At 31.6% G+C, this 20,692-nt stretch overlaps 1 protein-coding gene across 2 annotated transcripts in view; it reads left to right on the top strand.

Annotated features, from left to right (window-relative positions):
* The first annotated feature begins 2,125 nt into the window (after positions 1-2,125).
* LOC114335002 (alpha-tocopherol transfer protein-like) overlaps positions 2,126-20,692 on the top strand; it is an 80,947-nt gene continuing 62,380 nt past the window's right edge. The window contains exons 1-2 of one of the 2 annotated variants that reach the window (XM_028285152.2): positions 2,126-2,338; positions 13,678-13,837. In XM_028285152.2, coding sequence (XP_028140953.2) covers positions 2,200-2,338; positions 13,678-13,837 — 299 coding nt within the window. In that variant the 5' untranslated portion in view covers positions 2,126-2,199. The remainder of the gene's footprint in view (positions 2,339-13,677; positions 13,838-20,692) is intronic. The other variant, XM_028285154.2, reaches the window with a different exon arrangement.

The following is a 20,692-nucleotide window of genomic DNA, read 5'->3' as shown; positions in this document are numbered from 1 at the left end:
ATCTAGGTGTAAAACATATCGAAAATATCGCCAAGTAATTAGAGATATCTACAAATACAAATAAGAAGACAATGGAGAATGAAAAGTACTCTGACGATATCTATTAGTCTGTTTACCACTGGATCATTCCCAATAAACTCCTAGAAAACACAAAAAAGCTGGGTCTTAATGAACATCTACATGAGACCATGTAGAAAGCGATACTACTCTAAACCTCTAGATCTGGAAAAATTTTAAAGATACCCTAACGCCGATGTACCAAGTCACCTATAGAGTATTCCACGTTAACCCTTAACTACAGACATCCCATTATTACCACGTAACAACAGATCCCCGGTATTTTATTACCGGTCATTCTAAAATAGGGTCAAAATATAAAGTTAATAATAAAAACAAAAGAATTATGCATTATGTGTTTTTCTAGAGTCACTAGATATGAGAAAAATGGTAAAATGAGTGATTTTAATAATATAATACAAGATTTTTAAAGAATAATCTATTAAACCAGAAATTTTCCTAACACTTTTGGTCTATTGAAACAAACGGCCATAAATGCTATGAACAAAAATTTAGACTTTGTTTTAACAAATAAACGTAACGTAGAGTCACAAAGGAAACATAAAATAGCATTTACGAAAATTTTTAGATCCATGAGAAACAATCTGCAAGGGGTAAAATTGTCAGAGGCTTAAATGGCAATTCCATTTTTGCAAAGTTTCCTCAATATTTTGATCTTCAAATTTAACCTTCATTGAAGGTTAAGGATGACTACCACAGTCCATTTCTTCACTTTTTCCCTAAAAACACAAAAAATAATATAAACATTTCACATTTACAAATAAATACTCACGTAAAAATACTTACTTAAAACAGACATCCGGTAATTTTTACCGGTTAAGATTTTTGATGTGTGCTATAAAAGAAAATATTGATAATACACGCTACATGCTTTGACTAGCACTTTTATACAAACTGCCCGAGGGGTACAGAGACACATGAACTTGTAAGTGGTGAGGTTACCACGAAATCAGCATTTTGGGAATGCCCACCGGTAAAAAAATACCGGATCTCTGTAGTGAAGGGTAAAGAAGAAAACGTTGCTTAGATAGGGCAAAGCAATGACGACAGAAGCGCGCCAATGCCACACCGTACTGATTAGAATGAATCGTATATCGGCAGTCGAGTAGCAACCCGTGCCCGAAAGGTTTGGCACCATTGATCTCCATAAGCGCAACATTCCGTTCTTAACGTGAAACAAAGTATAGGGCTCGATATCACGGAAAGAGTCCCATCAGATCTTAATCCTTTTGACACCGTAGGTATCTGGGATGAGTCAATTTTCCCCTTAGATGGAATAAGAGCCGTATGGCTAAATCTGTCATAATGATGACAATAATTTATGTTGGCCAATATATAATTGGTAAATACTTAAAAGTACAATTCCTCACGAAAATAAATAAATACGATGTTGCAAATTAGAAGCTAGAACCTCTTGGCGCTTTTCTGGTGCCAAGGTATAGGAGATATCTATAAATTTCATCTCACAAAATTTGGTCCCGCGTACTCTGTTAGGAGTAAAATTAAAATATGTCGTATAAAATAATACTTTCGTTGTAAAACGAAACCAAGATACGTCTTTTATTTCAGTTCGTTCCGAGATTATTTGGAGTGCTTATGGCACTCCCTGAACGTACTGAAATATAAGACGTCGTTTGGTTTCGTTTTGCAACGAAAATTATTATCGTCTATTAGTTTTACTCCTAAGTGAGCATGCGCGAACAATTTTTCGTTTGAATTTTGCAACGCTGGACAGGCAGGAAGTGATATATAATTTACAGATCGCTCCTAACCTCCTTTGTTTTCAGCATTCGTTTGGTTTGTAAATTGTATAAACCACAAAGGCTTTACCAGAAAATCGGCCTCAATAAATGTTTGATTTTTAATAATATTTTTAATTTTAAAGTAAATCTTTTAATTTTTTTATTCAATTTTTTTTCATGAAATACTTTGATTGCATTATTTTTCAATATTAAATTAACCGATTTAAAAATATGCTGGTACACCACTGTCAGCGTTTTTCATTTGCTGATGTAATGTATTTCAGTTTGATTTAAATAATAGATATATCACGTTTCACACCTTGAACATTAACAAAAAGTTATTCTTATTAAACTATTAGCACTAAACACATGTACTAAAATGCCTTCAAACGATCTCTTGATCACTGATCGAAATAAAATTCGGAAAGCTTGGGAAAAAACGGAGAATGATGTTTACAAAGATATTCAAATTATTAAAGAATGGCTACAAACACAAAAACATCTGCCAGAGATTCCAAGTAAGTAAAAATCTTAAATTTATCTTACAGAGATATTGCTTAGTGAAATTGCATCGGTATTATCCATTACATTTTTATTAATTAAACGCTTTTCTTTAGTTCAATCGTTTGAGTCAAATCTTTAACGTTAGTTTTACTCCCTTTTCTTCAATGCAAATAAATGAAAATTTGCAGACGTAATATGCATTAACAGGAACAGTGAATAATTTTTTGTGTTTATTAATTGTTAAAAATACGATTTTAATGGAAAATGCTTAAATTCTTTTTCTTTACAATGTAGAAGCTTGAAAGTTTTATAGATTGTAGCTAGTTATATGAACTATACATAATTTCAGTTTTACGTTAATGGTTTACGTTATGTTTCATAAATAAACAATAAAGTTTAAATTTTTTTGCCGAATCCGACTACTTTTCTTGTTTGCACATCATGTTTATAAACATCCTAAGTGACAACTATTTTGAACGCTCATATCTTTGTTTATATAAACATAGGCGCTTAGCATTTGTGTCAAATTTCAATACGATACGAAACAAAACTTTAACCAAAACTACAATTCAAAAAATTCGTATTTTTAACGTAGTCTTAGAAAAACCACCGGTAGAGACGTTTCGTGCTACAATTAACATTAAAATTCGTAATTCGTCAGAAATTAACAGAGTCTACACCGTGCAATAGTAAAGCATTAGATGAGAAAGACTATGAAAACTGTAATAGATGTAAATAATGATTTTGATTTAAGAAATGTAAAAAGAAATTACAGGAAATGTACAATGTATTTATCAAATGTTGAAATCAATTAAAAAAATGTGTCTATCATACACATACATCCTTTTATGACGGTATATTTTATTGTTTGCAAAAATAAAATTAAAAGGAAAAAATAAATAAATTAAAAAAAAAAATAAGAAACGCTTTTCTTTAGTTACGAGTCACTAAAATAAAAAATATTATAAAAAATCAACTGAAAAGCAAACACTAAAAAAGTTCAAACTCGAAGATTTATTCGAAAAAAACTGTTACATTAAATATACAAAAATCTCACACATTCTTTAAAGAAAAGCGTGGGGCGCGAAAAGTAAAAAAGTACGTATCTATCCTCAAACCGTTTATTCGATAAAGACGCACCCCACGCTTTTCTTTAACCTTTAACTACCCGCGCATCAAGTTATAACATAACTACACGCGTGGCGTACTTTGTACGCCACAAGAAAATACACTTAAAAACAGCGGATTTGTTTAATTTTTTTTGAAAAAATACACTTAGTTGTTTGTTATAAACCTTATTCGGCATCAGTGAATACTTGGAGTTCCTTTTCAGTAAGCCAATTGGGATTTATAACTGGAATCATGGAATAACTGGATTCCATGATAAATAAAATTACTAATAAAAATTTTTTTTAAATGTGATTTTTTACAGGAGAAAAAGTATTGTTTACAAGGAAAAATTAATTTTTTGCCATAATGACTAAAAAACAATTAAAATATTTACTTATATTACGACTTATAGTAATATAATCCTGGGGTATATTGTCCACCACCGGAAACAACAAATAATAAAATGTAAATTACGATCTTTCCAGAACGCCGATTATAACGAAACTAAAACCAAATTGTAAAGCACATTCCAGTGATAGGTTAGAAAAATAAGCAAGGCAAAAAATTAAATTTTTAAATATAATTCCAGTAGAATTCTTATATCTGGCGTACAAAGTACGCCAGCGCGTGTAGTTAAAGGTTAACGAATGTGTTAGATTTTTTCAATTTTTTAACGAATGTGTGAGATTTTTTTTTATTTAATCTGTCTGTTAACATTTTTCTTCGAATAATCCTTCAAATTTGAGTTTTTTTTTAGTTTTGGCTTTTTAGTTTATTTTTAATTATATTTTTAATTTTAGTAACTAGTAACTAACAAAAGCGTTTTAAAAAAATGTTTAATATTTTTTTATTAGCTATCAGTTTGCAATTCATGATCTTTTTAGATAAAACTATCCACCTTAAATAATTTTTGAACCACTGACTTTTAGAAAAAAAAACGCAAAAACACATCCAATAATACTTGAAGGGGAAGACATTATGCCATATTTAATCACCCCCCCCCCGTACGTAGCATCCTTTTTTTTATTTTGTATATTTGGTTTCTTTAGGTTATTTTGGTTTGGTTATTTACGGTGGATAGTTTTATCTGAAATGCACTTCTAGTAGCATGGTACCACACAAGTTTTTATTTTAAGTTATTAAGAATTTATAAATGCCTTTTAACCATTTTTTAAAATTCATTCCATTCTTGGGTTTCGCTCCTTTGTATCCCCCTTAGCATCAATATCGTTGTATCCCCCTTAGCATCTTCAATCTATTGTTTTTTGTTATAGAAAAAAATAAAAACTTTGTATACATCTAAAAAATATAAAAGTCGTTTTTTCCATTTTTTTTGGTTTTTTTTTTAGTTTAGTAATATTGTTTCCTAAAATTAAAATCAAAATTATTGCTGAAAATAGATTATAGGTATTAATATTAAACCTTGTATTGGCAACTGTTTTGCTTGTATAGCTAGTTTCCAAAAGTTAACAGTTTAACTGAAAGTCGCATCAACATCTTTGAGTATAAGAAATTAATTCCTGCTACACTTTATTTACGTACAATTTAGCAATCTTTGTAAAACTTACAAACTATAGGCTTTTTCTTTATTTGTGATTGTGATTATATTATTAAAATTAAGTTTGTAAAACAGTCATTAATTTATAACTATTTTTATTTTGTACTTAATGTATACAAGATATACATATTACATAGACCAGAACGGCTCTGTTTTGAGGTGGATATGAGAGGTGGTATTCGGATTTTTGCAGATAACGTTAGGTAAAAATTTCAGTAATTATTATAATTAACTTATGCTCCTTCTCAAATATGCCCGGAATATTAATAAAAAAATTAAAATTTTTAAAAATTTCGAAAAATATCGATTTTTTTTCTACTTTCATTGCATATAACAAAGTCGTAGGGAAAGAAAATAAAGATAATAGAATTTTGTATAATGTACGACTGGTTTAAAATGTCTTAAATTATTAACCTTCCTGAAAAATAGCAATAAATAGAAAATAAGGGGGCAAAAAAGACTGTTTTTATTCAATGTTTTTCAACCACTTTGGTTGCATTTACAACCTTCGTAATTGACTTAGAAAACTCTTACAGCATACTTAAACCGTCTACCAAATTTCACTAAAATCGACTTAATAGATTTTGCATAATAATTTTGCAATCTAATTTTTTTTTTTAAGTTCAAAGTTTTTAAAATCTTTCTGAACAAAAAGTAGACCATTATCAAATGTCAAATTTGCCTTTGTTTTGTTATAATACATTAATTTATTTTTAAGAAAATAAAACTACTTATTTTTTCCAGTTGTAGACTTTTTTTAGATAAACTTACCACAAGTGTACCTTTTAACGTTTAAAAGACGAATATTCTCATTTAAAAGCTGAACAGTTATTTAACAATCTTTGTATAAAAAAATTAAAAATTTTTGTTATAATAAATAAATAAATAATTTAAAACAAAACAAAAACAACTTTGACATTTAGTGATGCGTTAGTTAGGTGGCTCTACTCGACTTAGTTACGAACAAAAAAAATGAAGAAAATTGCTCTATGGGAAGCTGAGAAAATACGTTTTTTAAGTTATACAGTATACCTATTTTGTAATTTGAGATTCCATATTCTTCAACCGGATTTTTGATTGAAATGTTGGTATTTTTGGCATTTTTCACTCGTAATATCAGTAGTTTTTATTATTATACTATATGTTATGTCTTTTAAAGACATGAAAATTTGTATGAGGAAAGAGGATCAAAATGAAAAGCTTGCGGTTCAAAAATGACTATTGTTTATATATTTGCCGTATATGCCGGTCAACTTTGAATGGTTGTATCTCAGGAACCACTTATCACAATTAAATGGTTTTTCTTTTAGAGGCTACGTCCTGCCGCGTTTTTTCCAGTACCGTTTTTATAATTACTTAATTTAACTTAATAGTTGCCGAGATATTCTATTTGTTTTTAAGCCAAAAAATTGTTTATAACTTTGAAATATTCCCGAGGCCGCTTAAGAAGTCCAATTTACATTTTTTAACATAATACATTGGATAGGTATAGTGCCTTTTATACAAAAATTATATAGGCCAGGATCCCGCGTACCAAAAAAAGTTGATCAATAGCAAGCTGAAAATTTGTGAATAGCTTAACGGTGTCTAGTCGGACAAACTTTGATGTACGGGAACACTGGTACAGGGGAAGTTTTAATTGGGCCGTGTTAAACAAAAAGCAACCAACCCTCAATTTGTAAATTAAGAGAAAATTAACTTTTTATGTTTTTCTAAATATTTAATTTTCCGTCATATTTTTTTAAACGATAACTTCACTAATCAATAGTTTAATTTTAGAGCAATTTTATCGTAGTAGTATCAAAATTATCCTAATAAATTTTTACAAAAAAAAATAGCCATATTGAGGGTTAGTTTCTTTTTGCTGTTGGAAATATATCTAATAAAATGCAATCTGCAAAATCCAACCAACCGACAAAATCCATGAATAAAACCGAATAATTTCAGTCAACTCAGTAATACCATACAGTAGAATTTCTACTATTAAACATAATATCAATACAAATAAAAAATATGCGATAATCAGTCAAAACAACAAACCATAATATTTAAAAAGTAAGATAAACATAGCCTTAATCCTAAAACTTATCATTTTCTGCAATTTCGCGAGCCGCTTTAATTATTTTAACAGTTCTTGATTTAAACATATTTTTCGTATTAAAGATTCAAAGATTTCTTCATATAATAGATATAACACAACAAATATTTTAATATTTAAGCACGAACTAATATTGGTCAGTACCTACACGTAAAAACAAAAAGATGCAACATTCCAGGAACCGTAATCGGCATAACAATATCAACCCACTTGGCTGGTACTTTTCGACAGTGCAATGTAATAATATTTCATTCACACAAACAATCCAAGTGGGTAGGTTGTCTTATGCGAAATCTTAAGTGAACTATTATTAAACAGAAATAATTTGGAGTAGTATTTTTCATGGTTTAATATTTAGAATGGCTTGGTTGCTTCTTACACAATGTAGAATACACATTTTTAAATCGATATGTGACATTATCTTGTTTTCCTCAAAAATGTGGGTTGGTTGCTTTTTGCATAACAAGGCTCAATTGTGGAACCGTTTAAAAATTTGGGACGTTGCGTCGGATTACGACGACGTTCCACGTATTTTGCCGGATAGAACATCCAATTGATTTGTTACTGCTAAAATCAAAAATCAGACTGCTATTACTAACCAGCATTCTTCCTGTCATTTGACATGTTCTTCGTGTTCCACTTATTAAAATGCCCAGTTGGTGATAAACACCAGTCTGATCTTTTCATGAGAGTTTAATGAAATGGTAACAAATCAATTGAAAGTTCTGTCCGACAAAATACATGGAACGTTTTCGTAGTCTGACGTTCCAAATTTTTAACCTGTTCCACAATTAAACCTTACCCTTTTCCACTGTTCCCATACATTAAAATTTGTCCGACTGGAAACCGCTAAGCTATTAACAAATTTTCAGCTTGCTATTAATCAACTTTTTTTGGTACGCGAGATCCAGGTCTAATAGTTATTCTTATGTATCATAATTATTATGGTTATTATAGCGACCGTAAACTTTTAATTAACAATTTAATTATTGCTAAACTGTTCATTCAATTTCCATCGGCTCCTGGAAATATAATCTATACCGAAAGGGCTTTATGTCACCAAGTTATTTAATTATTAATAAATTATTACTTGCCGAAAATTTTACTTAAAAATTAAAGATTTTGTTGGAAAAACCTGCATTTTCCGAGGAAAATTTTCGTTGAAGTCAATCGGAAAAAACATGTCTCTATTGCAGAATTGGATTTAGGTGAATTTTTATTTGGGTGTTTTTGGTATAAAGTTAAACTCTTTGAAGTTATAGAGCAATAATTGAAAAAACACTATTTGGGGCGCCATTTTCTTTATAAAAAAAAGTAGCACACTATCTGCGGATTTTGCATACCTATTAGTGATGTAACGAATATTCGTATTCGCATTCGCATTGGCGAATATTCGCATGTTTTTGCATATTCGCATTCGCGCTGTCATTCGCAAAATTTATGCGAATGTTTTGCGAATATGAAAATCAGAAAAACAATAATTTGAAAATAACATTAGATTAATAAAATCAAAATATATTCACTTACTCATCTTTTTTTATTAAGAAATGGTAACTTAAACTCGGATAATCAGATTATCAGCCTTCACATTGTTCACTATTTGGTATAATGTAATAAATCTTAAGATTCACTGATTTACATTAAATATCAATTAACTTCTCATTATAAATTTAGAAAACATTACAAAATTAGAAAAAAAAATTAAAAACTGAATATTGGCATTCGCATCCGCATTCGCGAATGTCGTTATTAGATATTCGCATTCGTATTCGCGAATGTTCAAAAAACGACATTCGTTACATCACTTATATCTATATTATTAATATATAGACTCATAAGATTTGACTCCAGCAATAAAATTGCTGATAAATAACTTTTCCTTGTATTTTGCTAATTAGACCAGAGTAAAGGCCAGCGTTCAAATCCTAGCGCCCGCGCCGGCAAGAACAACTAGACATTTTTGAAAATGTCTATAGGCCCCAGGTCGACTCAGTCTGAATAAAATGAGTACCTTGGGTAAAACCAGAGGTAATATTGGGCGGTTGAAGCGTAGCACTGGCCCTGTTACCCTCCTTGTATACCGTAGGCCCTAGATATAGAAGACTACCCTGCTATAATCCCAAAGCCACTAAAGCAATATAAAACGGGAGACGGTATATTATTATTACTAGGCCTAGTCTTAAAAATTGATCGAAAAATTGAAAAATTTGACAAATCGGTTAGGGTATTTCGCTTTAAACTCACTGCCTACCTCATGATTTCATAAAGTTCTGTGATCGCATTTAGCACATTTTCGGAGTTATTAATTATATGTTTGATCTATTTACGTGCATGGTCTTAAATATTACAAAAATCGCCTACTTAATAAATATTTTAAGATTGATTTAGGATCATTGTAGCCTACTATACAGTCTATTCCAACGAAAATTTGACCACCCCCCCCCCAGAATTTCGGAAACCAACAGCTTCTTCAAAATTTCAAAATACACATCAATATATAATGGAAGAGGGACGAATTTTCATGTAAAATTCATGCCCTTAAATGAAACCCCCTACTGCCCCGCATCAACCATCACTTTTTTTTAAATAGCAAGTGTGGTCGAGCAGCACACCATTTGAAAGGTTTTTTTTCTCTACACGACACTCTATTTTTTTAAATTTGCATAATAAGTTTGAAGATCATTTTGGACTTAACAAATTTATTATTAGTTAGTTAACTCCAAAATTATCTTTATAGTCCATTAAAATGTTACATTTTTTAGGCCGTACCTTGCATTTCTTAGAGGAGTCAATTTTATTCCTTTAATGTGTAGGGGGGATCAGTAGAAGCTTAAGTTCAAGTTTTTGGGGTCGCCATCCTTGTCCCCCGGTCGCCATCTTGGAAATGGGTTGCAAAGGGTTTTCGCGCTATATCTCGTAAACTACCAACCCTACGAAAAATCTAATTAAACATAAAATGTAGAAAATTAAATTTTACACAATTTTTTTCTATTACTTTTTATCGTAAAGTGACCAACAAAAAAGATATAACCAAAAATATGTAAATTTTTTTTAACAAGTTTCCTTTTGGAGATTATAACTTTTTTTCGGTTCGTTTTAAAATAAAATAACATTATAGCAATTTTGTAGAGGGTTTTTCAGCGAACAATTTACACTATAAAGTTGTTTAATTATATTTATTTATATATGTTTTACAGCGCTCCAATCTTGACCAGATTCTCGAATGCTCATAGGGATACAATAAAAACAAAAGTTAGGCTTACTTTTCTATCTATATATATTTTTTATTCATACAATTTATTATGATTTTAACATTCCTATGCTATTATTAATCTGTTTCTGACCTTTCTTCCCACTATAAAGCTTATAACTCTAAGCATATATTATAGAAAAGGCCCAAGAATTTGTTTGAGGACAAATTCGCCGCTTCAGAAGAATGACGCAACCGCAAAATGCAAAATTCTTAAGCAGAGCAAAAAACGATTTTTGATATCAAAATCATAAAGTATGATAAAAATTAGCCATTCACCACACCGTGGTCAGGATCTCGAGATATAAGCGTTTTTTGGGGTGTGCCGCTTGTATATGAAGTAACATAACTTTTTTCCTATTATATATTTTGACTTAAAATTTTCCAAAAAACTTCTTGATGAACTATATTTTATTGTTTTGTTGGTTAAAATTATAAACTAAAAAGTTTGTCACTCAACTTTTTTAAGTAAACATGAAACTAACGAAATATGATGACAAAATGTTAATAAATTAACAACTCCTTTTTAATGTGTTTAAATATTTTGGACAAATTTCATTGTTATCTACATACTTCAGAGATGACACAGTAAAATTTTTAAAAGGAAATATTTACAGCGACCAAAGATACAGCGAGGTAAATTTGAAAAATCATCAAAATTCATTTTTGGCATTTTTGTATAAAATTTATTTTTTTAACATGTTCCATCAACTCTAGATAAAAATAAACTTCATATTCGGATTAAGCGACCTCGAAAACATAAAAATAGACCAAAATTGATCATTCACCTTAAATTTGATTTTCGTGGTTGGCATAACGGTTAATGCCGCTCGTCTAATATATAGATAGAAAAGCATTATTTTTCTACGAGAATTCGAGAATCTGGTCAAGTTTGGAGCGCTGTAAAACCTAGATAATAAATAAAATTAAACAACTTTATTATAGTGAAAATTGAAATCCTCTACAGAATCGCTACGATGTTATTTTATTGTGAAATGAACGTTAAAAAAGTTATAACCTCCAAAAAGAAATTTCTTACAAAATTTTCTCTTATTTTTGTTTATAACTTTTTTGTTGGTCACTTTACGATAAAAAGTAATAGACATAAAATTGTAGAAAATGTAATTGTCTTCATTTTATGTAAAATTATATTTTCTGTAGGGTAGCTAGTTTACGAGATACAGCGCGAAATCCCTTTGCACATCTTTTTCCAAGATGGCGGCCGGGGGACAAGGGCCTCAACCCCAAAAACTTGAACTTAAGCTTCTACTGAACCCCCCTATACATTAAAAAAATAAAATTGACTCCTCATGCACACTAAATGTAACATTTCAATGGATTATTATAGTTATTCCGCAAATTAAAAAAAAAATAGAGGGCCGTATAAAGAAAAAATATACATTTCAAATGATGTGCCACTCGACGACACTTGCTTTAAAAAATAATGGGGGTTTGATGGGGGGTTTCACTTGAGGGCATGAAATTTGCATGAAAATTCTTCCCCCGTCCAGTACAAATTGACGTGTTTTTTTATTTTGAAGAAACTCTTGGTTTCTGAGTTTCTGAGTTTGTGGTCAAATTTTCGTTGGAACACACTGTGTGAAAGATAGTGGACATCTTTGATATTAGTACACCCTATGTAACGCACAGCTGAATCTTATGTTTGTGCGTCACACTGTTGGCATGCCATTCCTTTCATAACTTCAATCAATGTTAAATGTACCTACAAGAATAATAGAATAAGAAAGTTTACTTCTCCGTCATTGTACTAGGTAGAAAGACAAATGAGGTGTCAAATGAAAGCTTATAATCCAAAAATAGTACTAAATATTGGGGATTTCTAATGTCGATATTAAAAGTTGCACTATTTTTTTTTCTATAAAACATTTTGATCTAAAACGTACCAGAATATTTCTTTGTACTCTCTACTTTCAAATAAACGTGATTTAGAAGCTAAATTTTAAAAAACTGTCGAAACCCAAAAGACTCCATCTTTAAACAAATAAATGTTTAAAAACAATAAAATCTTTGGATTTCTTGGTTCGGGAGCAGATTCTCTCTTATACCTATTCCCCATCCTTCTAAAAATTGAAAGGAAGAGGGTGATGAATGTAGAGACATGGGGAGTCTACATAATTGCACTCCACAACATATCAATTCACCGAGGTAAAGATCAACAAATCTGCTTCCTAGTACTCGATACGTGAGTAACAACGTGGGTAGATAAAAGGCATTATATTTAATTTCGATTCAGAGATCATTACCATCTTTCTATGGAATCGAAATTAAATATAATGCCTTTTATCTACGCACGTTTTTACTCACGTATCGAGTACTAGGAAGCAGATTTGTTGATCTTTACCTCGGTGAATTGATATGTTGTCGAGTGCAATTATGTAGACTCCCCATGTCTCTACATTCATCACCCTCTTCCTTTCAATTTTTAGAAGGATGGGGAATAGGTATAAGAGAGAATCTGCTTCCGAACCAAGAAATCCAAAGATTTTATTGTTTTTAAACATTTATTTGTTTAAAGATAAAGTCTTTTGGGTTTCGACAGTTTGTTTAAAGAGGTCACTATGGCGTCTAAATGTTAATTATATTTTGTAATTGACATGAATGGCAAAGATATTTATTTTTCGATTCACAGCATCATTGCATATGCTTTCCTGACGAGAACAAAAGAGTTCGAAATGGTCCATAGAAAGATGGTAATGATCTCTGAATCGAAATTAAATATAATGCCTTTTATCTAAATTTTAAACTTCGTCACACAACTTTTGCGATTAAACTTTGCAATGCACAAATCCGCACCTTTTTTTTTAAATTCATAACCTTTATCATTATAAGAGTAAAAACTTGAAGAAGGTACCCTTGTCTTCAGAAATGTTAGAGCTATATACTGTAACAATTTCAGAAAAAAAATATTAAAATGGAACAGAGTTGTAGCGAGGTAAACGCAAAAAACGTGATTTCATTTTTTTTATTTTTAGGTTAAAATTGCGATTTTGACAATGTTCCCCCACATAAAATTCAAAATAAACCTCATTTTCGTTTTCAGCACCCTCGAAAATATAATGTATGAATAAAATTAGCCATTCGCCCCTCCGTGGTCAGTATCTCGAAAACTAAGCGCTTTTTTGAGGGTGTCCCACTCGTGTATAATATCACAAAAAATTGTAACGTAATAGTATGAAAAAAATAGAGGATACGGCAACGGTGTTACAAGTGATGGTCGGATCCAACGCCAAAATCTACACAGACATATTAGGGTGCACTAATATCCAAGATGTCCTGAGGTAGTTATATAAAGTTAACCTAATATGAATGATTTTAGCGGACAACATGATTGAATTTTTTCTCGTAAACTGCAAATTTAGTATCGAGAAAACAAAGCAAACCCTGGATATGTATTATACAGTGCCTAATCTTGTACCTGATTTGTATAAGAATATAAATCCTTGTACCTCAGACGTGGATATAGCATATAAAACAGCGTAAGTAATTATTATATTATATATTTTTAGAAATTCAATTACAACATACATATTCACAAACAAAAGAAAAAAAAATAACAGAAGTAGCGAATGTTTCAGCTAAAGCGTTTTTAAATAAAAATTATGATTTTTTCATAAATTTAAGTTTAGTAAACGCTATTTTCTTTGTTCTTTATTAACGAGGAAATTAATTAAAAACTTATTTTATCTATTTTAGTTTACGAGCTAGAGCCTTATAAACAATTCTAGTGGAGTCACTGAAGGTTTTCACCTCCGATCTCGTTGAACCTCCATCGATTTTCATGAAAATTGGTGAGTAGTTAGAAGATACTTCAAGGAACAAAGGTGACATGATGCCAACTTGCGCTTTTACCCTGGGGGTGGATGCCACCCCTTCTCGGAGGTGAAATTTTTTATTAAAAATAATACCAGAAATCGAGGGGCAACTTCTAAGCAAAATTTGTTATATAAAGTTATTAACATAAATCAATACTTTTTGAGTTAGTAAATATCAAAGATTGTATTTTTCTTAAAAAAATACATGTTTTAAAGTGTTTTTCACGTATTAATAAAAAACTATAAGCTTTTGTATAAAATCTATGGTTACTAAAATTAAAGATAATAAAAAATTTAATACACTCCCCACTTAAAGAACTAAGTAATGTTATTTCAAAGTGAGTTATGGGTAATTGAATGTATATTTTTTTTCGACGAGTACTCAAATCTAAGTCTTCAAGCTTACCTAACGGGAAAACGATGCATTTTATATAATATACTTGTTAAGTACTTGTCAAATTACTTCGGAATACCTATCAAATGAACTCCAGTAAGAGTTAATAGCGTCCAAATTAAGAAAGTTATGATGAAAATAATAGAACCCTTTCGATTTTTTTAGGAAAAAGTAAAAAATAAAACATACGCCATTTCCACAAAACTTAAAATTTGTAGTAATCCTCACAAGAACTTCTTAAGGTTAACATAGTTAATGATTTCAACAATTTTGACCGGTTTACAATGCATATTTTTGAAAAAAAAGATATAATTTAAAAAATCAGAATTTTTAAAATTATCGTACTTTTCATTTCTTTTGCTAATAACTCCAAAAATACTCAATATACGTAAAAAATGATATTTAACTAAATTTTATTTTTTCAATTCGACCGACTTTACCCATTTTACTATTTCCGTAGAATAAAAAATAACCGAGTTAGAAACGTTTAAAATTTAAATTTTGCTGCGAGGACCATGTAACCGGGGCCATTTAACCTTTTATTTTAAAAAAACTAAGAAGTAAGAAAGACTAATTCCGACATTTTTCATTAACTCCTGGAATCCAATTTTAATTATATTTTAGGTGAACCTGATATCACAAAAATTAACGGAGTTATCTACAAAAAGCAATAACATTTTTTGGAAACATTTTTAAAAGATACATTTTGAAACATTTTTGGTGCATAAATTTTGATGCTATTAACTTGTTCAAGGGCTTATTTGATAGATATTTCTATGAAATTTGACAAATGTTTGATAAGTTTATGTTATAAAATACATCATTTTCCCGGTATTTAAGCTTGAATACTTAGATTTAGGTACTCGACGAAAGAAATTTACATTCAATTACCTATAACTCACTTTTAGTAAACATTGAAAGGTTTTTTTAATAAGGAGTTTATTTGGTTTTTTATTAGCCTCAATTTTGATAATAATAGATTTTTTGCAAAAACTTATAGTTTTTGAGTTATTTATGAAAAATCGGTTAAAAACATGCATTTTTCTCACGAAAAATTAAAATCCTTGATCTTTAATAACTCAAAAAGTTTTGATTTATCTTAATAACTTTATATAACAAATTTTGCTTATAATTTGTCCCTCTATCGAATTGTGGGGTTATTTTTAATAAAATAATTTTCACCAACGAGGAGGGGTGGCATCCAGCCCAAGGGTAAAAGCGCAAGTTGGCACCATGTCACCTTTGTTTCTTGAGATATCCTCTAACCACTCACCAATTTTCATGGAAATCGATGGAGGTTCAACGAAATCGGAGGTAATAGCTCTATAGCGATACGCTTTAATCACTATTTTTGCTAATTGTAATTTTAATATTTTTTCTCAAAAACAAAACAACGTTAGTCATTCAAACTGCATATTCAAATACGAAGGTTATGGCCTTACCCTGTGACATCTGTTGTTCGTCTATGCGGCAACAAACTGCACCCTCATTAATTAAGTATTTTATCAGACAGTTAATGTGTCAACAGCTAGCTATGCATTCGAAATTATTTTTCTTAAAACCGTAAAAGTAGACGCCAGACTTGATAGTGATTTATGTGATCATCTGGTCAGGGGAAAAGGAATACAAACATTATCTTCGTTTGTGGTTGCTTTCTTTAGTCACTACGCAGCATGCGAACCATTCACACATACCGACGCGACCCTCTCCGAGAGACCTAAACGAACACATTTTCGTTGCAAAAATAAAATTACCGTTTGTTTTATTATATCCATTTTTAATTAAATTCCGCAACTCACCCATCGGAATATTGGTGACCCTCGCGAGTATTTTAAACCGCCGCGAAAATTTAAAAAAAAAGTTAGTTTTTTTTTTAATATACTTTTGCCGGTTAATAAATACAGTGAACAGCAACAATGACGACCAGTGCCAACAATAGTGTCTCAGATCGGATTGCAGTGGCCATCGGGAAATTGACAGCGGAATTAGCTATGTAGCAAGCGCCAAGCACCACGCACCAAGCATCACGCACCAAGCACCACGCAACAAGCGTCAAGCACCAAGCACCACGCAACAAGCGACAAGCACCACGCACCAAGCATCACGCACCAAGCACCACGCAACAAGCGTCAAGCACCAAGCACCACGCAACAAGCGTCAAGCACCACGCAACAAGCACCACGCACCAAGCATCACGCACTAAGCAACACGCACCATGCACCATGCACCATGCACCATGCACCACGCACCACGCACCAAACACCGACGACAATGCTCACATTCATTTACTTTTGTCGTCCGGGTAAATAGAAAAGAAATGACCAGCAAAACAAACAACAACAGACCGAAGAGGAAAGCAAGATTTACTGGAACTTACCAAGAAAATGTTAGTTCAAAGTGAATCAAGTGATTTTTTTTTCTTTCTCCTTGTATAAACTTTGCATTATTTTTTCCTATTTTTCAATTTTCATTATATGTAATTTGTATATATTATATATATTATCTATCGTTTTAGTCTCTCAGAAGGGGGTGTATAGCGATACGCTTTAATCACTATTTTTGCTAATTGTAATTTTAATATTTTTTCTCAAAAACAAAACAACGTTAGTCATTCAAACTGCATATTCAAATACGAAGGTTATGGCCTTACCCTGTGACATCTGTTGTTCGTCTATGCGGCAACAAACTGCACCCTCATTAATTAAGTATTTTATCAGACAGTTAATGTGTCAACAGCTAGCTATGCATTCGAAATTATTTTTCTTAAAACCGTAAAAGTAGACGCCAGACTTGATAGTGATTTATGTGATCATCTGGTCAGGGGAAAAGGAATACAAACATTATCTTCGTTTGTGGTTGCTTTCTTTAGTCACTACGCAGCATGCGAACCATTCACACATACCGACGCGACCCTCTCCGAGAGACCTAAACGAACACATTTTCGTTGCAAAAATAAAATTACCGTTTGTTTTATTATATCCATTTTTAATTAAATTCCGCAACTCACCCATCGGAATATTGGTGACCCTCGCGAGTATTTTAAACCGCCGCGAAAATTTAAAAAAAAAGTTAGTTTTTTTTTTAATATACTTTTGCCGGTTAATAAATACAGTGAACAGCAACAATGACGACCAGTGCCAACAATAGTGTCTCAGATCGGATTGCAGTGGCCATCGGGAAATTGACAGCGGAATTAGCTATGTAGCAAGCGCCAAGCACCACGCACCAAGCATCACGCACCAAGCACCACGCAACAAGCGTCAAGCACCAAGCACCACGCAACAAGCGACAAGCACCACGCACCAAGCATCACGCACCAAGCACCACGCAACAAGCGTCAAGCACCAAGCACCACGCAACAAGCGTCAAGCACCACGCAACAAGCACCACGCACCAAGCATCACGCACTAAGCAACACGCACCATGCACCATGCACCATGCACCATGCACCACGCACCACGCACCAAACACCGACGACAATGCTCACATTCATTTACTTTTGTCGTCCGGGTAAATAGAAAAGAAATGACCAGCAAAACAAACAACAACAGACCGAAGAGGAAAGCAAGATTTACTGGAACTTACCAAGAAAATGTTAGTTCAAAGTGAATCAAGTGATTTTTTTTTCTTTCTCCTTGTATAAACTTTGCATTATTTTTTCCTATTTTTCAATTTTCATTATATGTAATTTGTATATATTATATATATTATCTATCGTTTTAGTCTCTCAGAAGGGGGTGTATAGCGATACGCTTTAATCACTATTTTTGCTAATTGTAATTTTAATATTTTTTCTCAAAAACAAAACAACGTTAGTCATTCAAACTGCATATTCAAATACGAAGGTTATGGCCTTACCCTGTGACATCTGTTGTTCGTCTATGCGGCAACAAACTGCACCCTCATTAATTAAGTATTTTATCAGACAGTTAATGTGTCAACAGCTAGCTATGCATTCGAAATTATTTTTCTTAAAACCGTAAAAGTAGACGCCAGACTTGATAGTGATTTATGTGATCATCTGGTCAGGGGAAAAGGAATACAAACATTATCTTCGTTTGTGGTTGCTTTCTTTAGTCACTACGCAGCATGCGAACCATTCACACATACCGACGCGACCCTCTCCGAGAGACCTAAACGAACACATTTTCGTTGCAAAAATAAAATTACCGTTTGTTTTATTATATCCATTTTTAATTAAATTCCGCAACTCACCCATCGGAATAGCTCATATCCACCTTCAGTGACTGCACTATTGTTTGTAACAATTTTTTGACCACTTTGATCGAATCCAACCCCGAAATTCGTAGTCAGCAGCCAAAAATACATACAAAATATTTGGGTTGGCCCATCACAATTAAAAATGCCATGGTGATCTAACTGGCTCCTAGACTATATGACATAATATGGTCCCACTTAAAATTATCGGTCACAGTGGCTCTGTAACGTTACCTATCACTATCACGTCGCATGTTATTAATAGGGCTTTTCATCGATTGTCATTTGTTTCCAGCTTCTGTCAGATGTTGTATAATCTGTGTGTAATATTACTATACACGGATTATACGACATATGACAGAAGCTCGAAACAAATGACTGTGAATGAAAAGCCCTATAGTGGCAAAGCCTACGTTTGTATGTTTCGTCCCTCCAAATTTCACTATAGGGCATTCCAACATGCTGTCAAAATTATATCAATATGGCGGCTGGGAATCACATAAATGTAATTATGTGAGTTATTAATATTAGTTCAGAGAAATAAGGATTTTATCGGGACACTCAAAGATCCAGATTGCTGATTACTTTTTTAGTTGTTGTAGACGGGTCCCGGTGAATTCGTAACTATTTTAATCCCCCATCCTAATTACAGGCCAATTGGTAACTCTGGCCCTCAGGTAATTTTTCGGTAACCAATCAACTACCGGTGAATTCGTAACTAAATTAAGGTATAATCTTGTAGACATGAAATAAACATATGGAAAATCTCTTTGCTCTTAAATTATCAGATGGATTTAAATAATTTAGCATTGCTAAACATCTAAATATTAAATTTACAATTACTTGATAAAAACCAAGCTCGTGTAAGCTATATTTGATGGAAATAATATCTATAACACGTGTCAATGAAACACTATAATATTGTTTAAATTATTTTATTGAGATATATAAATTTATGCTATTTTTTATAGGTACATAATATAATACAAATATTAAGTTTTTATGCAAAACAAGAAACATTCGCTTTAGATTTAGGGCCGGTTGTTCGAACGCTAATCAACATTGATCACTATCAAATACTTAATTACTGTCACAACTGTCAATGTCAACTTTGGTTGGGTCGACGAAAACATAATTATTGATGACAATTATGAAATTAGTTAATCAATTATGTTAATAATTGTTATGTTAATTGACTAACTAATCTCATAATTATAATTAACTATGCTTTCAGCAACCCAACCAAAGTTGACATTGACAGTTGTGACAGTAATTAAATATTTGATAGTGATCAATGTTGATTAGCGTTCGAACAACCGGCCCTTAAGGTATTAGATTTAATCAATTGTTTCGAATTCACCTGAAGAAAGTTTCGAGTTGGTAGGTCAGGTAATAGAAAAGTTACGAATTGGCCGGTGTACATTTTGATATGAAAATTTTTGTCATTAAAAGTTACGAGTTGGCGCGTGTCCTTGTAAACCTATAGGAAGAAAATCTACCTGTTTCCTGCCTAGAGTTCGCGTCCGTTTTTTAATTATTAACAATTTAGTGCAAAAATCGAGATTTTTTAGATTTTTGCACTCTATTCAAGAACTAAATAGTTGACATAAAATTACAAAATTCAGTTTTATAGAAAATTTAAAAAATCTTCAAAATGCCGATTTTTGAAAGTTAAAAAGTTAATTTGTTGCTACCTAAACTGCAAAATAAGTAAAAATTGTTATTTGTTAATAACTTTTACAAAAACTACCTTAGAACTTTAGTGTTTCACCATAAGTTGGGTATTGGGGTAATTAACAAACCCTCAAAATTTGAGACCGATCTATTAATTAGTTTAAGAGTTATTCTATTTGTTTATCCCAGAGACCTTTATTTTGCAATAAGATAAGACAGAAAATAATGAAGAC

Source organism: Diabrotica virgifera, chromosome 7, assembly GCF_917563875.1.
Source record: "Diabrotica virgifera virgifera chromosome 7, PGI_DIABVI_V3a".
In the NCBI taxonomy this organism is placed as follows: domain Eukaryota; kingdom Metazoa; phylum Arthropoda; class Insecta; order Coleoptera; family Chrysomelidae; genus Diabrotica; species Diabrotica virgifera.
This window is presented reverse-complemented; position numbering and strand designations above follow the sequence as displayed.